Genomic DNA, 14,051 nt, shown 5'->3' on the forward strand with positions numbered 1-14,051 from the left:
CAACATGGGTAAATCCAAGCCAGGAGACCAACAGGATCATTATTGAGCACACACTATAGGGATACTGAAGCAGACGCTCTGGTGTCTCTTCAGGACTGGGGCTGTCTACTATATGTCCCATAAAGAGTGCTACGTCCTGCACAACCTCGCCGTACAGAGATGCCTGCTTTTGGAAGGGGCACAGATGCAGCAACAGATTTCATCAGATGAGAGAAACTGGGGGAAGGTGAAGCAACAGCAGAAGAAGCAGGACCACCTCAATGCCTTCCAGCAAGAGATCGGTAAACAGGGTTGAGCTATAGATCTAATCAAATGGCAGAATAGCCTTGAGGGGCTGAATGACCTATATCAGATCTCTCTTTAACTTGCTTTCCAATGGTAAGAAGCCCGCTTTTTCTCTTCACTTCTTGGAACTGAAGTGTGTTATCCCTGGTGTCATCTTAGTGAAAATCTTTTTTTGGCAACCTTCCTAAAGTAGGGCACAATATTCTTACTGCGGCCTAATCAGTAATTTATATAGGTGTAGCGTTGTGTTTGCTTTTGTACTTCACACCCTTTTTTTAAAACTTCATATTATTTACTTATTTTGTAACTTTGTTTCTCCCACTGCTAAAGAAGCTTTTCAGACTGGAGTGAGAGTTTGTGTGTGACAGCAATGCTTAAGGAGATGTTGCTTGAAGCGTTCCATGCAGCCTTTAAAAGGATGTGACGACTAATGTTTAGAATCTGCATAAGGGGACAAAAGTTAACCAGTAAGAAAGCTGTAAATATTTTAAGTTGACATTTTAACTTTATCAAAGGCTGTTTTTGGTACAGAAAAGTGGTACAGTGAAAACTGAATGTAGTAGATGGGAATGAGTGACAAAGTGGCCCAGTTTGATGGCGTATGAGATGGAAATGCTGCTGCATAATGTGTCTGCAAGAAGAGCGGGCCTGTTTACCTCCCGAGTGAATTGTCCCAAGGAGACAGCAGTGCAGTGTGCCTGCAACAAATGGTCGGGAAAAGGTTGAGGGAGGAGGTGATCTTGACAATCGCTGGCAATGCCAGTCTTATGGTACATATCACTGGGCTGTTTATGTGGACTTTCTATAGCTGCCTCAAGAGTGATGGAAGCATGAGAGCATGAAATTTGTTCTTTAAGTTGCAGTGATGGGGGAAACATACTGGGAAAAATGAACAAAGGAAAAAGACTATGCCTTAAGTTAAATTTTAAAAAAATTCTCCCCCTTAGCATTCATTAAAATTCCATGGGCTGTATTTTTGTTTGGCTGCAGAGGCGGCAGCAGAGGCGGGTGAGGCCGCAATTCTGCATCCCTGAGCAGCGTGTCAGCTTTCCGACGCCGTCCCGCCTCCCATTAGTTTTGGAAGAGGTGGCAGGTCCTGTAACCGGCCATCTGCCCGAATGTGGCGGGTAACCTGCCAAGACCCGTTGCATCACGAGGCCATTACTCTTCTGTCCCTCTTACTTAACTAATTTGTGGCTGGCGGCTGAGAATGGAGGCTCCCTCACGGCACCCAATCTACTTCTGCAGCTCCCACAGTGGGGCTACCGATCTGTTAGTTCTGGACGGCCTCCTATTGGGCCTGCAGACTCAGGAGCCCGTCCGCTGTCCTTAATTAGACAGGGCTCCCAGAGGCAGGCACTTAATTGGCCGCCTCCTTCAAAATCACCCTCTGGGTTCCCGACCCGCATTTCAACCTGACAGCGGGATCAGGACCTGGGGACGCAGATTCAGCCCCATGAATTAGAAATATTGGTAAAGTGCCAAATATTGATATTACTGCATACAGTCCATTCCAGTCATAACATAGTTGACTCTCAACTGCTTGTCATCTGATGAGCACATTGCTGATTCTGCAGAAGTGGAAATGGATCTCAGCTGCCACAGAGAAGAACAATAGGTCACACTCACTATTTCAGCAGCAAGGTTTGAACGAATGATAGAATGAAACAGCACAGAAGGAGACCATTCAGACTATCATGCCTGTGCTAGCTCTTTGAAAGAAGTATCCAATTAGTCCTACTTCCCTGCTCTTCCTTCATAACTCGACAAATTTTTCCTTACCATTTTTACTTATGCTCAAAAAAGATGTATTCCTGTTCTGTTAGACATAACCGCAATGGCAGGATGACTGCAGAGGAACAAATTGCTGAGTGAGTTCTGTCGGCTGCTACTTTAATTGTTCTTGAAAATTGTAACTGTTAACATTAAATGTATTTCTTGATCTTATGATTCATACGGATGAGGATGTGTGAATTGGCTGGGCATTAAGATCTAGTTTGGTTGAAATCCATCAAGACTAAGGTCACACTGGATTTTTGTTTTAAATTTGCTTCCCCACCCCATACTGTTACCTACAAATCCCTATACCAGCAGCAACAACTTACATTTATATAGCACCTATAATGTAGTAAACATCTCAAGGTGCTTCACAGGGGCGCTTAACCAAACAAAAATTGACAGTGAGACACATAAGGCGATGTTAGGACAGGTAACCAAAAACTTGGTAAAAGAGGTAGGTTTTTAGGAGCGTCTTAAAGGAGGAGAGAGAGGTAGAGAGGCGGAGAACTGTGAGGAGCGAATTCTAGAGCTTGGGGCTGTAGGCAGCTGAAGGCATGGCTGCCAATTTTGGAGCGATGAAAATCGGGGATACGCAAGATTTCAATATTGAAAGACTGCAGAAATCTCCTCAAATACAAATGCTCTACCACTAATCCTAACGTGCCATAAAGAGGAATCTAACCTTACTGTTGTGTTTAATGAGCTACATAAAGCTTCTACGATATTCACCTGGACTCACACACTGTAAATTGTGTTTTCTATTTAATTGACAAGCTCCTTGTAGGAGCAAGGCTTGTAGTGCAACGATAGGCCCCAACGTTGAAGCGAAGCCCTGGTAAATCAGGAAGTACTGGTTAGGTAATGCCAAGTGTCACTGACCTGAAACGTTGACTCTGCTTCTCTCTCCACAGATGCTGCCAGACCTGCTGAGTATTTCCAGCATTTCTTGTTCTTATTTCAGATTTCCAGCATCTGCAGTATTTTGCTTTTATTTTAGTGCTTAATTCACTGCCACTTCTCTTTCAGGAATGCCTATCTTGAAGACGTTCTGCTCTTCTCTCCAACAGGATTTTCGTTTGTCTCTTTTACCTTGTGAACCTTCATTGCTTTCTATTTCCCTCCTGGTGTTTGATAAAGTGTCTACCAAAACTCGTTTTCACAGCCACATCTCCTTCCTCAGTGACTGTCTCCGGCTCCGACTTAGCCCACGTGCATTCCAACTGAAGTTTCATCCTTGGTGTTTTGAATCTACCCAGGATTATAGGTGTCTCCGAGAAATACAACGTTCCTCGGACTGCTGTTCTTGCCGCATCCTGAGATCCACACACAGTGCTATGTGCCGCCATATGTACACACTGAACCTCTCTCTCCAGAAGCACCGCCTCACCTTATCTCAAAGCTGTTCTACTCCGCAGTTTCATTTCATCCTTCGTCGCATCCGACGCATTAACAAAAAACTTTTTTTCTTCCTTTCAGGTGTTAAGGAGCTCTGAAGAAGGGTCACCGACCTGAAACGTTAACTCTGCTTCTCTCTCCACAGATGCTGCCAGACCTGCTGAGTATTTCCAGCACTTCTTGTTTTTATGTCAGTTTTAAGAGGCTGTTGATACTTGGCAGGACAGAAGGAGTGAGTGAGGTAAGGAATTCCACAGCCTTGAGGTCCTAGTAAAGAACGAATTACAGTGTGAGTTGATGTAATAAGTCTAATTTCAACACTGTGAGGACAACACGACACGTATGCCGAAAAGTGGCGATTGCCGGGAATTACTTTACTTTAAGCATCAAAATGCAAGTGCATTCATTGAAATTTTTTTTTTTACAGATTGCCAATAAAACAATTGTATTAAGTCAATAATATTTACCTTTGGAAGGTCCACAGTGTATTTCTCAGGCATTTAATGATGCTAAACTGGATATTTTAAAATCTAACTAAATATATTAATACAGCATTTTAAATCCTGTGGAATGTGGTGTTCATACTTGAAGAAAGACACATTGGTGCTTAAGAAAATTTGGGCTGGATTTTCAATCAGGTGTTGGGAACTGGAAATGGGAGCTAGTTCCCATTGACCTCACACAGCGTGCTTGAGGTATGCCCATGTGGATTTTCAAATCTTCAGCCAGTTATAGGCCAGGGAGCAGCTCACCATCCCTGCGGGCACTGTAAACTGGAGGGCCAATGAGAGGCCCTCCGGCACTCAGTGATCGGCAGCCCCACCGGCCGAGGTAGGAGCTGCTGATCTGAAGATGGAGGCTGCAAGGTACAAGCCAAGGTAAGTTTATTTTTATGTTTCAAAAAGCCACAGCAGCCTAGCCATGATCCTGGAGGGATAACCCTTCCGGGGGTTGGCCAGCGGCCGCAGCTGTGGCCCAGGGGCTGTTATAGGCCTGTGGGTTGGATCCCTTGTGTGATCCATCAGACCCACCCCACCCCATTCCCCTCCCCGTCCTGAGCCCCCCACTCTGGCATGGATGTGCTCCAGGTCAATGTGGGCTACCTGCATTACTGACTGGAACTTTCAGTCGCCGTGGGAACAATAATTACCCTAAATTGGCTGCCTGCTGCTTCCTGGCAGAGAGCCCATCTGACCCTGTGCCGCCTTCATTGAGGTTGGCATCGTGGCAGCGAACTGGCACGAAGGCCGGAGGTGTCAAATTACGCACCCATCTCCAATCCGGACCCTGAACTGTGTTAAAAATCCAGACCTCTAAGTTTAAGATGTGTTGTGTGAGATTGTTTTGTGATAGTTAGCAAAGGGCTTCGACACTTCATATCCTATCAGCCATGCAGTCATTGGCAGCAAGTGATAATGGAACTGAGAAAATGCAAAATCAAAACCCACTTCCCCTGCCAGAATACTTCAGCATTATAAACATGCGGAACAAAACATCACCCTAAATAAACTCTTTTATATGAACGTGATCATAATAGATTGACAGGAGGTACTTATGAGAGGAGCTGGCTTTGAAATAATGAAGTTTTGAGATAAAACAACTGAATAAACTAGAACGATAACCTTTAGCAAAATCTTTATTTGTAAAAATAGCATTTCAAATGGGGCTAAGTCCTACAAATACTATTAAAACTCAATAATTAGCAAGCCTAAGTACAAATATTTTCAGTTTTCAATAAACAAAAACTGACTGTTGATGTATTGTACCTCATAACTATTCCACTTACACCTTATTGTTTGATTGGTGGAGAATTTGGGTTATTCATCATAACTTCAGCATCACCTGATCCCAATTCCCTTGCTATTAGCCATGCAGTGTGACAGGAATATAATGTGTTGATGCTTGCAGTCTCTCATGGTCAAAGGTGACAACTCAGTTGGGACTTTTAGCTCAACAGCTATTAATGAACTCTATTACTGATGCTGTATTTTTCCCCCTCAACAGCCCCCTGAGTGTAGAGAAAGGCCTGGAATTAGTGGAAGATTTGGCACATCTTCTGAAGCTGCAGCTCAGTGTCTTCAGTGATGTCAAGTATGTATTCTATCTATTACATATTGGAGAAATTTATATGTACTATTAACATTTCTGCAGGATGTATGAGCAATGTGAAGACAGGCAGTATAAAGAAGGCTTGCACAAAGCTAGTATCAATCTGAAAAAAATGCTTGTTTGGCCCATCTAAAGGGGTGGCATTCAGGCATAATTCCCATCCCTTAATTCAGCTTCAAAATTTTGTCCTACCTACAAATTTAGTCTCCTCTGTGACCTTTGCCAATTAGATATCTGTTTAATTCGCTTTTGGAAGAATTCACAGAGTCCACTATGCTAGGCGGCAGCTTCTTCTGTTGCCTAATAATCCCTTGGGAGCAAAAGAACCATTCCGAACTTATGCATGGCTCCCAATTGTTTTGTTTTTGAATCACGTCCTTTAGTCTGGTTTGCATCCTCCACTCAGTCCTGGAGTTAAAACCATTCATCTTGCAGTGATGTTAATGTTCTCCACACCAACATTCATTATTTTGCACTTTATCTGCATTTAATACCATTCGGCAATCAGTCGTCAGCTAAACTGTTCCAAATCTCGCTGAATAATTAATATCTGCCTGCACAACACATTACACAGCTCAACACTAATTTGTCAGTCGCAGTTCTGCTTATGTTTCCCTCATTTAAATCATTTATGTATATTGTGACAAGTATCTGTCCAAGCATCAATCCCTGGGGGACTCTGCTGGTGACATCGTCCAGTTAGAATAGCAACCATTTGCAATTCTGTCCCGTTTTCTATTGTGGAACCAATTTTTGATCTCCACTGCCTCCTCCATACCCCTGTGAGCCAAGACCATCGTTGCTCGTCTCCCGTGACTTCCAATTAGAAAGAAAATTGGGCAGTGTTTGATTTGCTATTGCCTATTTTGCACTATGGCGGGAGACCAGTTTTAGTCCTGTTGTGTTCTGCTCATAAACCTCTGTTGAGTTTCAATCAATCACTACCTGTATAGTTAATCCTTAGCTGTGTCCCTCATAATGCTCTTTAGTAGTTTTCTGGCCGGTGCATCATTTCCACAGCTGTGTCTCTGCTGGATTAAAATAAAAGTTTCTGATTCCACACTCACTGCTTTCATCAGTTATCTCTCCAAGCTCCTGAATATTGCAGCCAGGAACATCTGCTCATGCACACTGTTACTTTTCTCTTTGTGTTGTCCTGACACCCTTCTTAATCATTTTGCAGCTGTTGGAAAATATTATTTCATAAGTGCTTTTGTCTGAAATGTGCATAAACAGAGCATTTATGCATTTTGAGTGAAAGAAGATCTAAAAACACAAAAGACACATGTTTAAAGATTTATTTTAAATTTCAGTGTGATTTAATGGATCAGACCTTTACGAAAATTTGTAAATTTTTTAAAACTTTAATTGAGAGCCCAAGGTTAAGGGCCAACATCCATAATGCAGGACTGCACCAAGATGAAATGAATAAGAGAGAAGATGAGATAAATTGAGAATTTGTAGTCAGATGACACCAAATGAGATTGTCGGAGGAGAGGAATACTGAGGAACATGCTATTTGTATTTGAGCATTGATCAATTAGATGGGAATGGGCATTTTAATGGGAATGGTAGCATGGGGTTATGTTACTCGACTAGTAATTCAGAGGCCTGGAATAATGATCTGGGGACCTGAATTCAAATCTCACCATATCAGCTGGGGAATTTAAATTCAGTTAACTAAACAAATCAGGAATAAAAAGCTAGTGCCAGGAATGGTGACCATGTAACCACCAGATTGTTGTTAAAAACCCATCTGGTTCATTAATGTCATTTGGGAAAAGGAATCTACTGTCCTTATCTGGTCTGGTTCAGACCAGAGTAGTTGACTTGTAAATGCTCTGCAATGGCTGAGCAAGCCATTCAGTTCAGGGTAATTAGGGATGAGCAATAAATGCTGACCTGGCCAGTGACACCCACAACTTGTGAATGAAACAAAAGTTGGAGACTGACTTTAAGTTACAATGCAAGATAGATGGGATAATTGCACTGGAACCGAGATATACCTGATGAATTTGCTGCCTCCATTTTTTCCAACCAAACTCTAACTATTGCTGGTCACAGGTACCAAGAAAAAGGAGACAAATAAATTTTAGCAGTGCAATTAGTAGATCCCTCCCCATATGTCACAACAATAACTGTAGCAGGAGTTTCGCTGTACCAGAGGCCTGATTTTCTGCTGTGGAGCCCCACTCATCACAAATTCCTAACGGGAGATCATGGGCATTCCCATCTGTTAACATTACAGAATCACAGTGCAGAAGGACGCCATTCAGCCCATTGTGTCTGCACCGGCTCTCCGAACGAGAAATTCACCTAGTGCCACTCCCCCGCCTTCTCCCCGTGAGCTAGCACATTCTTCCTTACAGTCTAATTCCCTTCTGAATGCTTCAATTGAACCTGCCTCCACCACACTCTCAGGCAGCGCATTCCAGACCCTAACCACTTGCTGTGTGAAAAAGTTTTTGCTCATGCCACTTTTACTTCTTTTACCAATTATCTTAAATCTTTGCCTCTCGTTCTCGATCGTTTCACGAGTGGAATCAGTTTCTCCCTATCCACTCATGATTTTGAACACCGCTATCAAATCTCCTCTCAGTCTTCTCTTCTCCAAGATAATCAGTTTCAGGTCAGTGACGCTTCATCCCAACTGGATTTAGAATAGACAGGTGTAGCCAAACAGTGCTTTCTGGAGATGCTGTAACACATGTTGCCTGCTTTTTAAAGTGGCAGTGCAAGTGGAGAGTTCAATACTGAGTTTGAGCAGTGTCTAGAGAGCCGCGAAAGAGCAGAAAGTCCAGGAAGACCCTCAAACCCTGGCGGGAACTGTCGTTGCTTTTATACTGTTCTTTTACTTTGCATTCTGAAAGCCCGATGCCTGCAAGCCGGCTCCTACTGCTGATGTCGTTAAATCCATTTTGACGTTGTTAAATACATTTTCTGTAGTCCAGTGGGATCCGGGTCTACTGGTCTGCTAACTAAATGGCACAAACCCCCAGGAGCTGGCTCTTTGACTCCTGGCTCCTGGAATCCCGAATGAAAGTAACAAGAGCAGCTTGTGTTTGAATGTAATAATGGACTGTGCCTGGAACTCCAGCAGTGAAGTGAGAAAGGCAACTCATTACAAGACACTGCCTGCGGCCTCATTCTTGTAAGTGACCTGCTTATCCTTAGCTCCCTGCTGCAGGAGACACCATCATGCTCTACAACTTAATCGGTTTGCATTAATTTGCTTTACCACACTGATAGCTTTGAACCAATGCTATTTGCACATCAAATTTCTTTTTCCTGTTCATGAATTTAGAAGAACTTCTCAAATACATTAATTTTCAAATGTTATTTGGTTTTTAATTTTTGTTGCATTTGTGATTTACTAACAGGAGTATTTTTGCGTAGAATGTGTAATATGTATACAACAATTCTCTCCTTTCTTTTAACCTCCTTATCCATAGTTCTCTCCAGTACAGTGCAGGTAGTTTGTCTTTTACTTTTATATTTAATCTGAGTTTTTGGAGAGCAACACTGTAGAATCGTAGAATTATGCAACACAGAATGAGGCCATTTGGTCAATTGTGCCTGTGCTACCTCTTTGAAAGAATCATCTAATTAGTTCTGCTCCTTTGCTCTTTTCCCAATGTCCTGCAAATTTTTCCACTTCAGATATTTATCGAGTTCCCTTTTGAACTTTGGCACTGCCTGAAAGGGAGCTGGAAGCAGATTCATTAATAATTCCCTTTTAAACGTTATTATTGAATCAGTTTCTATCACCCTTTCAGGCAGTGCATTCCAGATCATAACAACTCACTGCAATTAAAAAACAGCGTTTCCTTATGTCACCTCTGGTTCTTTTGCCAATTACCTTAAATCTGTGTCCTCTGGTTACTGACCCTCCTGCCACTGAAAACAGCTTCTCCTTATTAATATGTTTGAAACTCTTCATGATTTTTGAATACAAAACTGACTATTGCATGCCATTTGTTTGTGCATTGTCGTTTTTTTAATCAGCTTGGTTCAGTTGTTAGCTTTTCCACTCACGTCAGAAGGTGATGGGTTCAAACCTCACTCCAGGCCTTAGGCACACAGGCGGAGACTTCAGAGCAATGCTGAGGGAATGCAGCATTGTCAAAGATCCTAGGAAATAATGAAGTGAAATGACTGCCTGTTCCAATCCCTCAGGCAGATCTTGAAGGCCTCATGACACTATTTAAAGAATGGAAGTGTCACTGGTGTATGAGCCAACATTCCTCCCATAATCAATTACACTGAAACAAAATTAACCGACCATTTATCTCATTGCTATTTCTGGGATTTTCTGGGCTGAATTTTGTGCCCAAGCTGGGGCTCCCGGTGCAGGGCCAAAAAGGCGGTGGGAATCCTGCCTCAGCCAGCTGGGGCGCCCCCCTGCAAAGCAATTCGACGGAGCCAGGCCAATTAACAATCTGGCACCAGGATCACCATCCCTTTAAAGACGGGGATCCTGCCTCCAAGAGCTGCCGACCAATCAGAGGGCCAGCAGCTCAGCAGTTTTGGCAGGGCCACCGGGAGCAGTGGCCACTGCCGCTACTGCAGTAGACCTTGGACCCAGGCCCAGCACTGGAGCCCGGATCCAAGTTGAGTGAGGTGGGGTTGCTGGGGCCAGACTGACATGCCCTCGTGGGGTAAGGGTCAGCATTTAGTGCAGGAGGAAGGTGGTCCAGGGAGGTGCAGGTTTTCCAGGCGTGGGCCCTCTCTGGGCCACAGATTGCCCATGGAAGGGTGTCCACCCCTAAGCCTGCAGGGAGGTCCCCACCGCTGGTTAAATCCCAGCAGCTGTAGGAAGAGGCCCTTAAGCGGCCATTAATAGCCCCATTAATAGGTAGACCATCTTCATCCTATCCCGTCCCCGACAAAATTGTGTTGCGACAGAGAGCTGACGGGCCCCCCAGCGGCTCCTCCCCCCCCCCACCCTACCCCGCCTCCTGTCGCAATTCAATGGGCCACCCTGCCTCCGACCCTGTCTCTGGGGGGTCCGTAAAATTCAGCCCTCTGCGTGCAGATTGATTTCCCTGTTTTCCTAAATGACAATAATTACTCTGATTCAAATCAGTTCATTGGATGTGAAGCATTTGTGATTCTTATGAGAGATATGACGACTATATATAATGAACAAAAGCCTTTTCTCCTCTTTGCCTCTCTTCTGCTAACCCATTGCGAACATGGAAAATTGGTCTCTGCACACTTAGAATATTGCATGCAATTCTGGTCACCACACTACCAGAAGGACGTGGAGGCTTTGGAGAGGGTACAGAAGAGGTTTACCAGGATGTTGCCTGGTCTGGAGGGCATTAGCTATGAGGAGAGGTTGGATAAACTCGGATTGTTTTCACTGGAACGACGGAGGTGGAGGGGCGACATGATGGAGGTTTACAAAGTTATGAGTGGCATGGACAGAGTGGATAGTCAGAAGCTTTTTCCCAGGGTGGAAGAGTCAGTTACTAGGGGACATAGGTTTAAGGTGCGAGGGGCAAAGTTCAGAGGGGATGTGCGAGGCAAGTTCTTTACACAGAGGGTGGTGAGTGCCTGGAACTTGCTGCCGGGGGAGGTGGTGGAAGCAGGTATGGTAGCGACATTTAAGAGGCATCTTGACAAATACATGAATAGGATGGGAATAGAGGGATACGGTCCCCAGAAGTGCAGAAGGTTTTAGTTTAGACAGGCATCAAGATCGGCGCAGGCTTGGAGGGCCGAATGGCCTGTTCCTGTGCTGTACTGTTCTTTGTTCTTTGTTCTTTACCAATTCTAAAAGCCTCTAAAAGGCATATGAAGAGTGGAAATAAAGAAGGATGTAAGATTTTTCTTAGAATGTTTCTCCTGAGAATCATAAGTGGTGAGCTTGGAGTGAAAAAAAAAATTGAATGGAGCAAACCTGGAAGTTAGCAACATTGGAATTAGGAGCAGGAATAGACCTTTCAGCCCTCTGAACCTGGTCCACCATTCAATAAGATCATAGCTGATCTCTGCCTCAACTCCGCCTTCCCACACTATTCCCGATATACCTGGATTCCGCTAGTATCCAAAAGTCTATCTATCTCTGAATATCCACAGCTCTCTGCAGGGTAGAGAAGTTGAAGCTGACACACTGAGCCAGCTCAGTATGTTTCTCTCTGAGTGTAGGAAAAGATTGCAGCCAGAAATTCAGTCCTTTTTCTTTCCTGTCACTGCAGAAAAATTGATCATTGACAGTCCACAGCACAGTAAGTTCGAATCACCTTTGCCTTAGTCCTCAGTAGTGTGGGTCAGAATTGAGTTGGTCTGCCATATTCTAATACAGGTCCGATGCCCAAAATCCAGCCGTCCACAAAAACGGAATTGTCCAAAAACTGGACAGTTTTGAAAATATTCAAATGCAACAACAGTTTATCCTCCTTAAAGCATAGTGTTAAGGCAATGCTTCTCTTAAGTTTAATTTTCTCTTTCAGTCAATTACGACCCGACTTGTTTTAAAATTGTGAAATGTCGGCAGCGACTGGTGGATCCTCCCCCACAACACCCACTGCTCCCTGTCCCAGGGCCGGACTCCAGTCAGCCGGGGACAGTACTCGGACCGGTAATAAGCCGGGGCCTGTGATTATCCTTGGGCTCTGGCTGACTGGAGCGTGGTTATCGGCTCTATGTGTCCAAAATCTGGGAAAATCCGAAATCCAGCATGGCCTTGGTCTTGAGGGTGCTGGATTCTGGATATCGGACCAGTTTGTTTTTGTAGGTCCAGGTTTGGGTTGGAACTGATCTGATGTTGGGAAAAAGTTTCATTGAATAAAGATTCTTGAGTGCATAATCACATTCACCATATAATCGACAAAGAATTACAGAGTCCGCAAAAAACGTTATTGCTTTTTGGCCAGTGGGTGTTTATCTACCTCTTGTAGAAAGAATTTATTGTGTTGGGAGGTGTGACAAATGACCTTCCAACCACATATCCACGTTATCACTAAGACTGCCTTTCTCCATCTCTGTATCATCGCCCAACTCTGCCACTGCCTCAGCTCATCTGCTGTTGAAACCCAGATTCATGACTTTGTTGCCTGCAGACTTTACTATTCTCATACATCCCTGGCCAATCTCCCACGTCTATCCTTCGCAAATTTAAGGTCATTCAAAACTCTGCTGCTCGTGTCCTAACTTGCACCAAGTCCCTTTCACCTATCTCCCCTGTGCTCGCTGACCTACATTGGCTCCTGGTTAAGCAACAACTCAGTTTTAAAATTCTCACTGTTGCTTTCAAATCCCTCCAAGGCCTCACCCATCCCTATCTCTATAGCCTCCTCCAGCCCTACAACCCTCCAGAATCTCTGCATTCTGCCAGTCTTGGCCTCTCGAGCATTCCTGATTTTAATCATTTCAACATTGGCAGCTGTGCCTTCAGCTGCCAAGGCCCTAAACTCTGGAATTCTCTTCCTAAACCTCTCCACGTGTTTCCTTCTTTAAGACATTCCTTAAAACCTGCCTCTTTGACCAAGCTTTTGGTCACTATCATAATCACATGGCTCGGTGTCAAATTTCTTTTGATCATGATCCTGAGAAGCACGTTGGGATGTATTACTATGTTAAATGTGCTACACAAGTAGTTGTTGTTAAGATGACCGTATAGACTGTATTGACCGGGCCACTCCATCCCAATCAGCTTTTCAATCCCAAACATGAATTTGCATGAGAACGTCATATATCAGCATGTCACTCACTTGGTTCTTGTTTGATTCTTAAAAGCTTTTTTAAATTGCATCTTCCTCAGGAGGTTGCTGCTGAAATGATTGGGTATTCGATGACTCATGCCCATCTTAAAGTTGGAGTTCTTGTGATGCTTCAGCCCTTTGTTGCTGTCATCTGAATATCTAATAAAATGTTCACAAGTGCCCACAATGTATTCTTTAGCAATGGAAAATTGCAAAAGGCTGTTTGGAGTATTAACTGACTGATTTTACTGTAGCCGAGAGTTAGCATGGTGATGCACCTGTAATCACCTTTAATAATACATCTTTATATTACATCTTCAAATGTATCAAAGCGTAGGCTCCCTGTGAGCTAGATGAAACACAATCTTTGTTGAGATCATCTTTGACAAAAGCATTACTTAGAAATAAATCTTTTATGCATCCTGAATTCATAATTTTATTGCAGCAGATATTGGTTCAATTTGTGGAGGGCTTTTGTTTGGCACATGTAGCATTTTATTGTAATGGGCGATTTTCTTTTCATCCAAGTTGAATATAAAAGAGACCCGAAAAGTTTTTTTTCCCTACTGATTACCTTGTGAAAATGTTGATTACACGGGCCTGGAATATTCTCATGTGATTATTTGTTTCTTTTGAGACATGGTCAGTGCTGTGTGGTTTTAGCAGCCTTACAGTTCATGCTTAGTTTACACGAAACAGCAAGTCTTTTAATAAAAGCAAAATACTGCGGATGCTGGAAACCTGAAATAAAAACTAGAAATGCTGGAAATACTC

At 43.5% G+C, this 14,051-nt stretch overlaps 1 protein-coding gene across 3 annotated transcripts in view; it reads left to right on the forward strand.

Moving 5' to 3' along the window:
• ptprn2 (protein tyrosine phosphatase receptor type N2) overlaps nt 1–14,051 on the forward strand; it is a 1,372,445-nt gene that overhangs the window by 433,828 nt on the left and 924,566 nt on the right. For 2 of the 3 annotated variants that reach the window (XR_010969405.1, XM_068015003.1), the window contains exon 10: nt 5,464–5,550. The exons of the other annotated variant lie outside the window; for it this stretch is intronic. Coding sequence is in view for 1 of the 2 variants with exons in the window: in XM_068015003.1 (XP_067871104.1) it covers nt 5,464–5,550 (87 nt within the window). In the remaining variant the exon portion in view is untranslated. The remainder of the gene's footprint in view (nt 1–5,463; nt 5,551–14,051) is intronic. 3 annotated transcript variants of the gene reach the window in all.

Source organism: Heterodontus francisci, chromosome 2 (assembly GCF_036365525.1).
Source record: "Heterodontus francisci isolate sHetFra1 chromosome 2, sHetFra1.hap1, whole genome shotgun sequence".
Lineage (NCBI taxonomy): Eukaryota > Metazoa > Chordata > Chondrichthyes > Heterodontiformes > Heterodontidae > Heterodontus > Heterodontus francisci.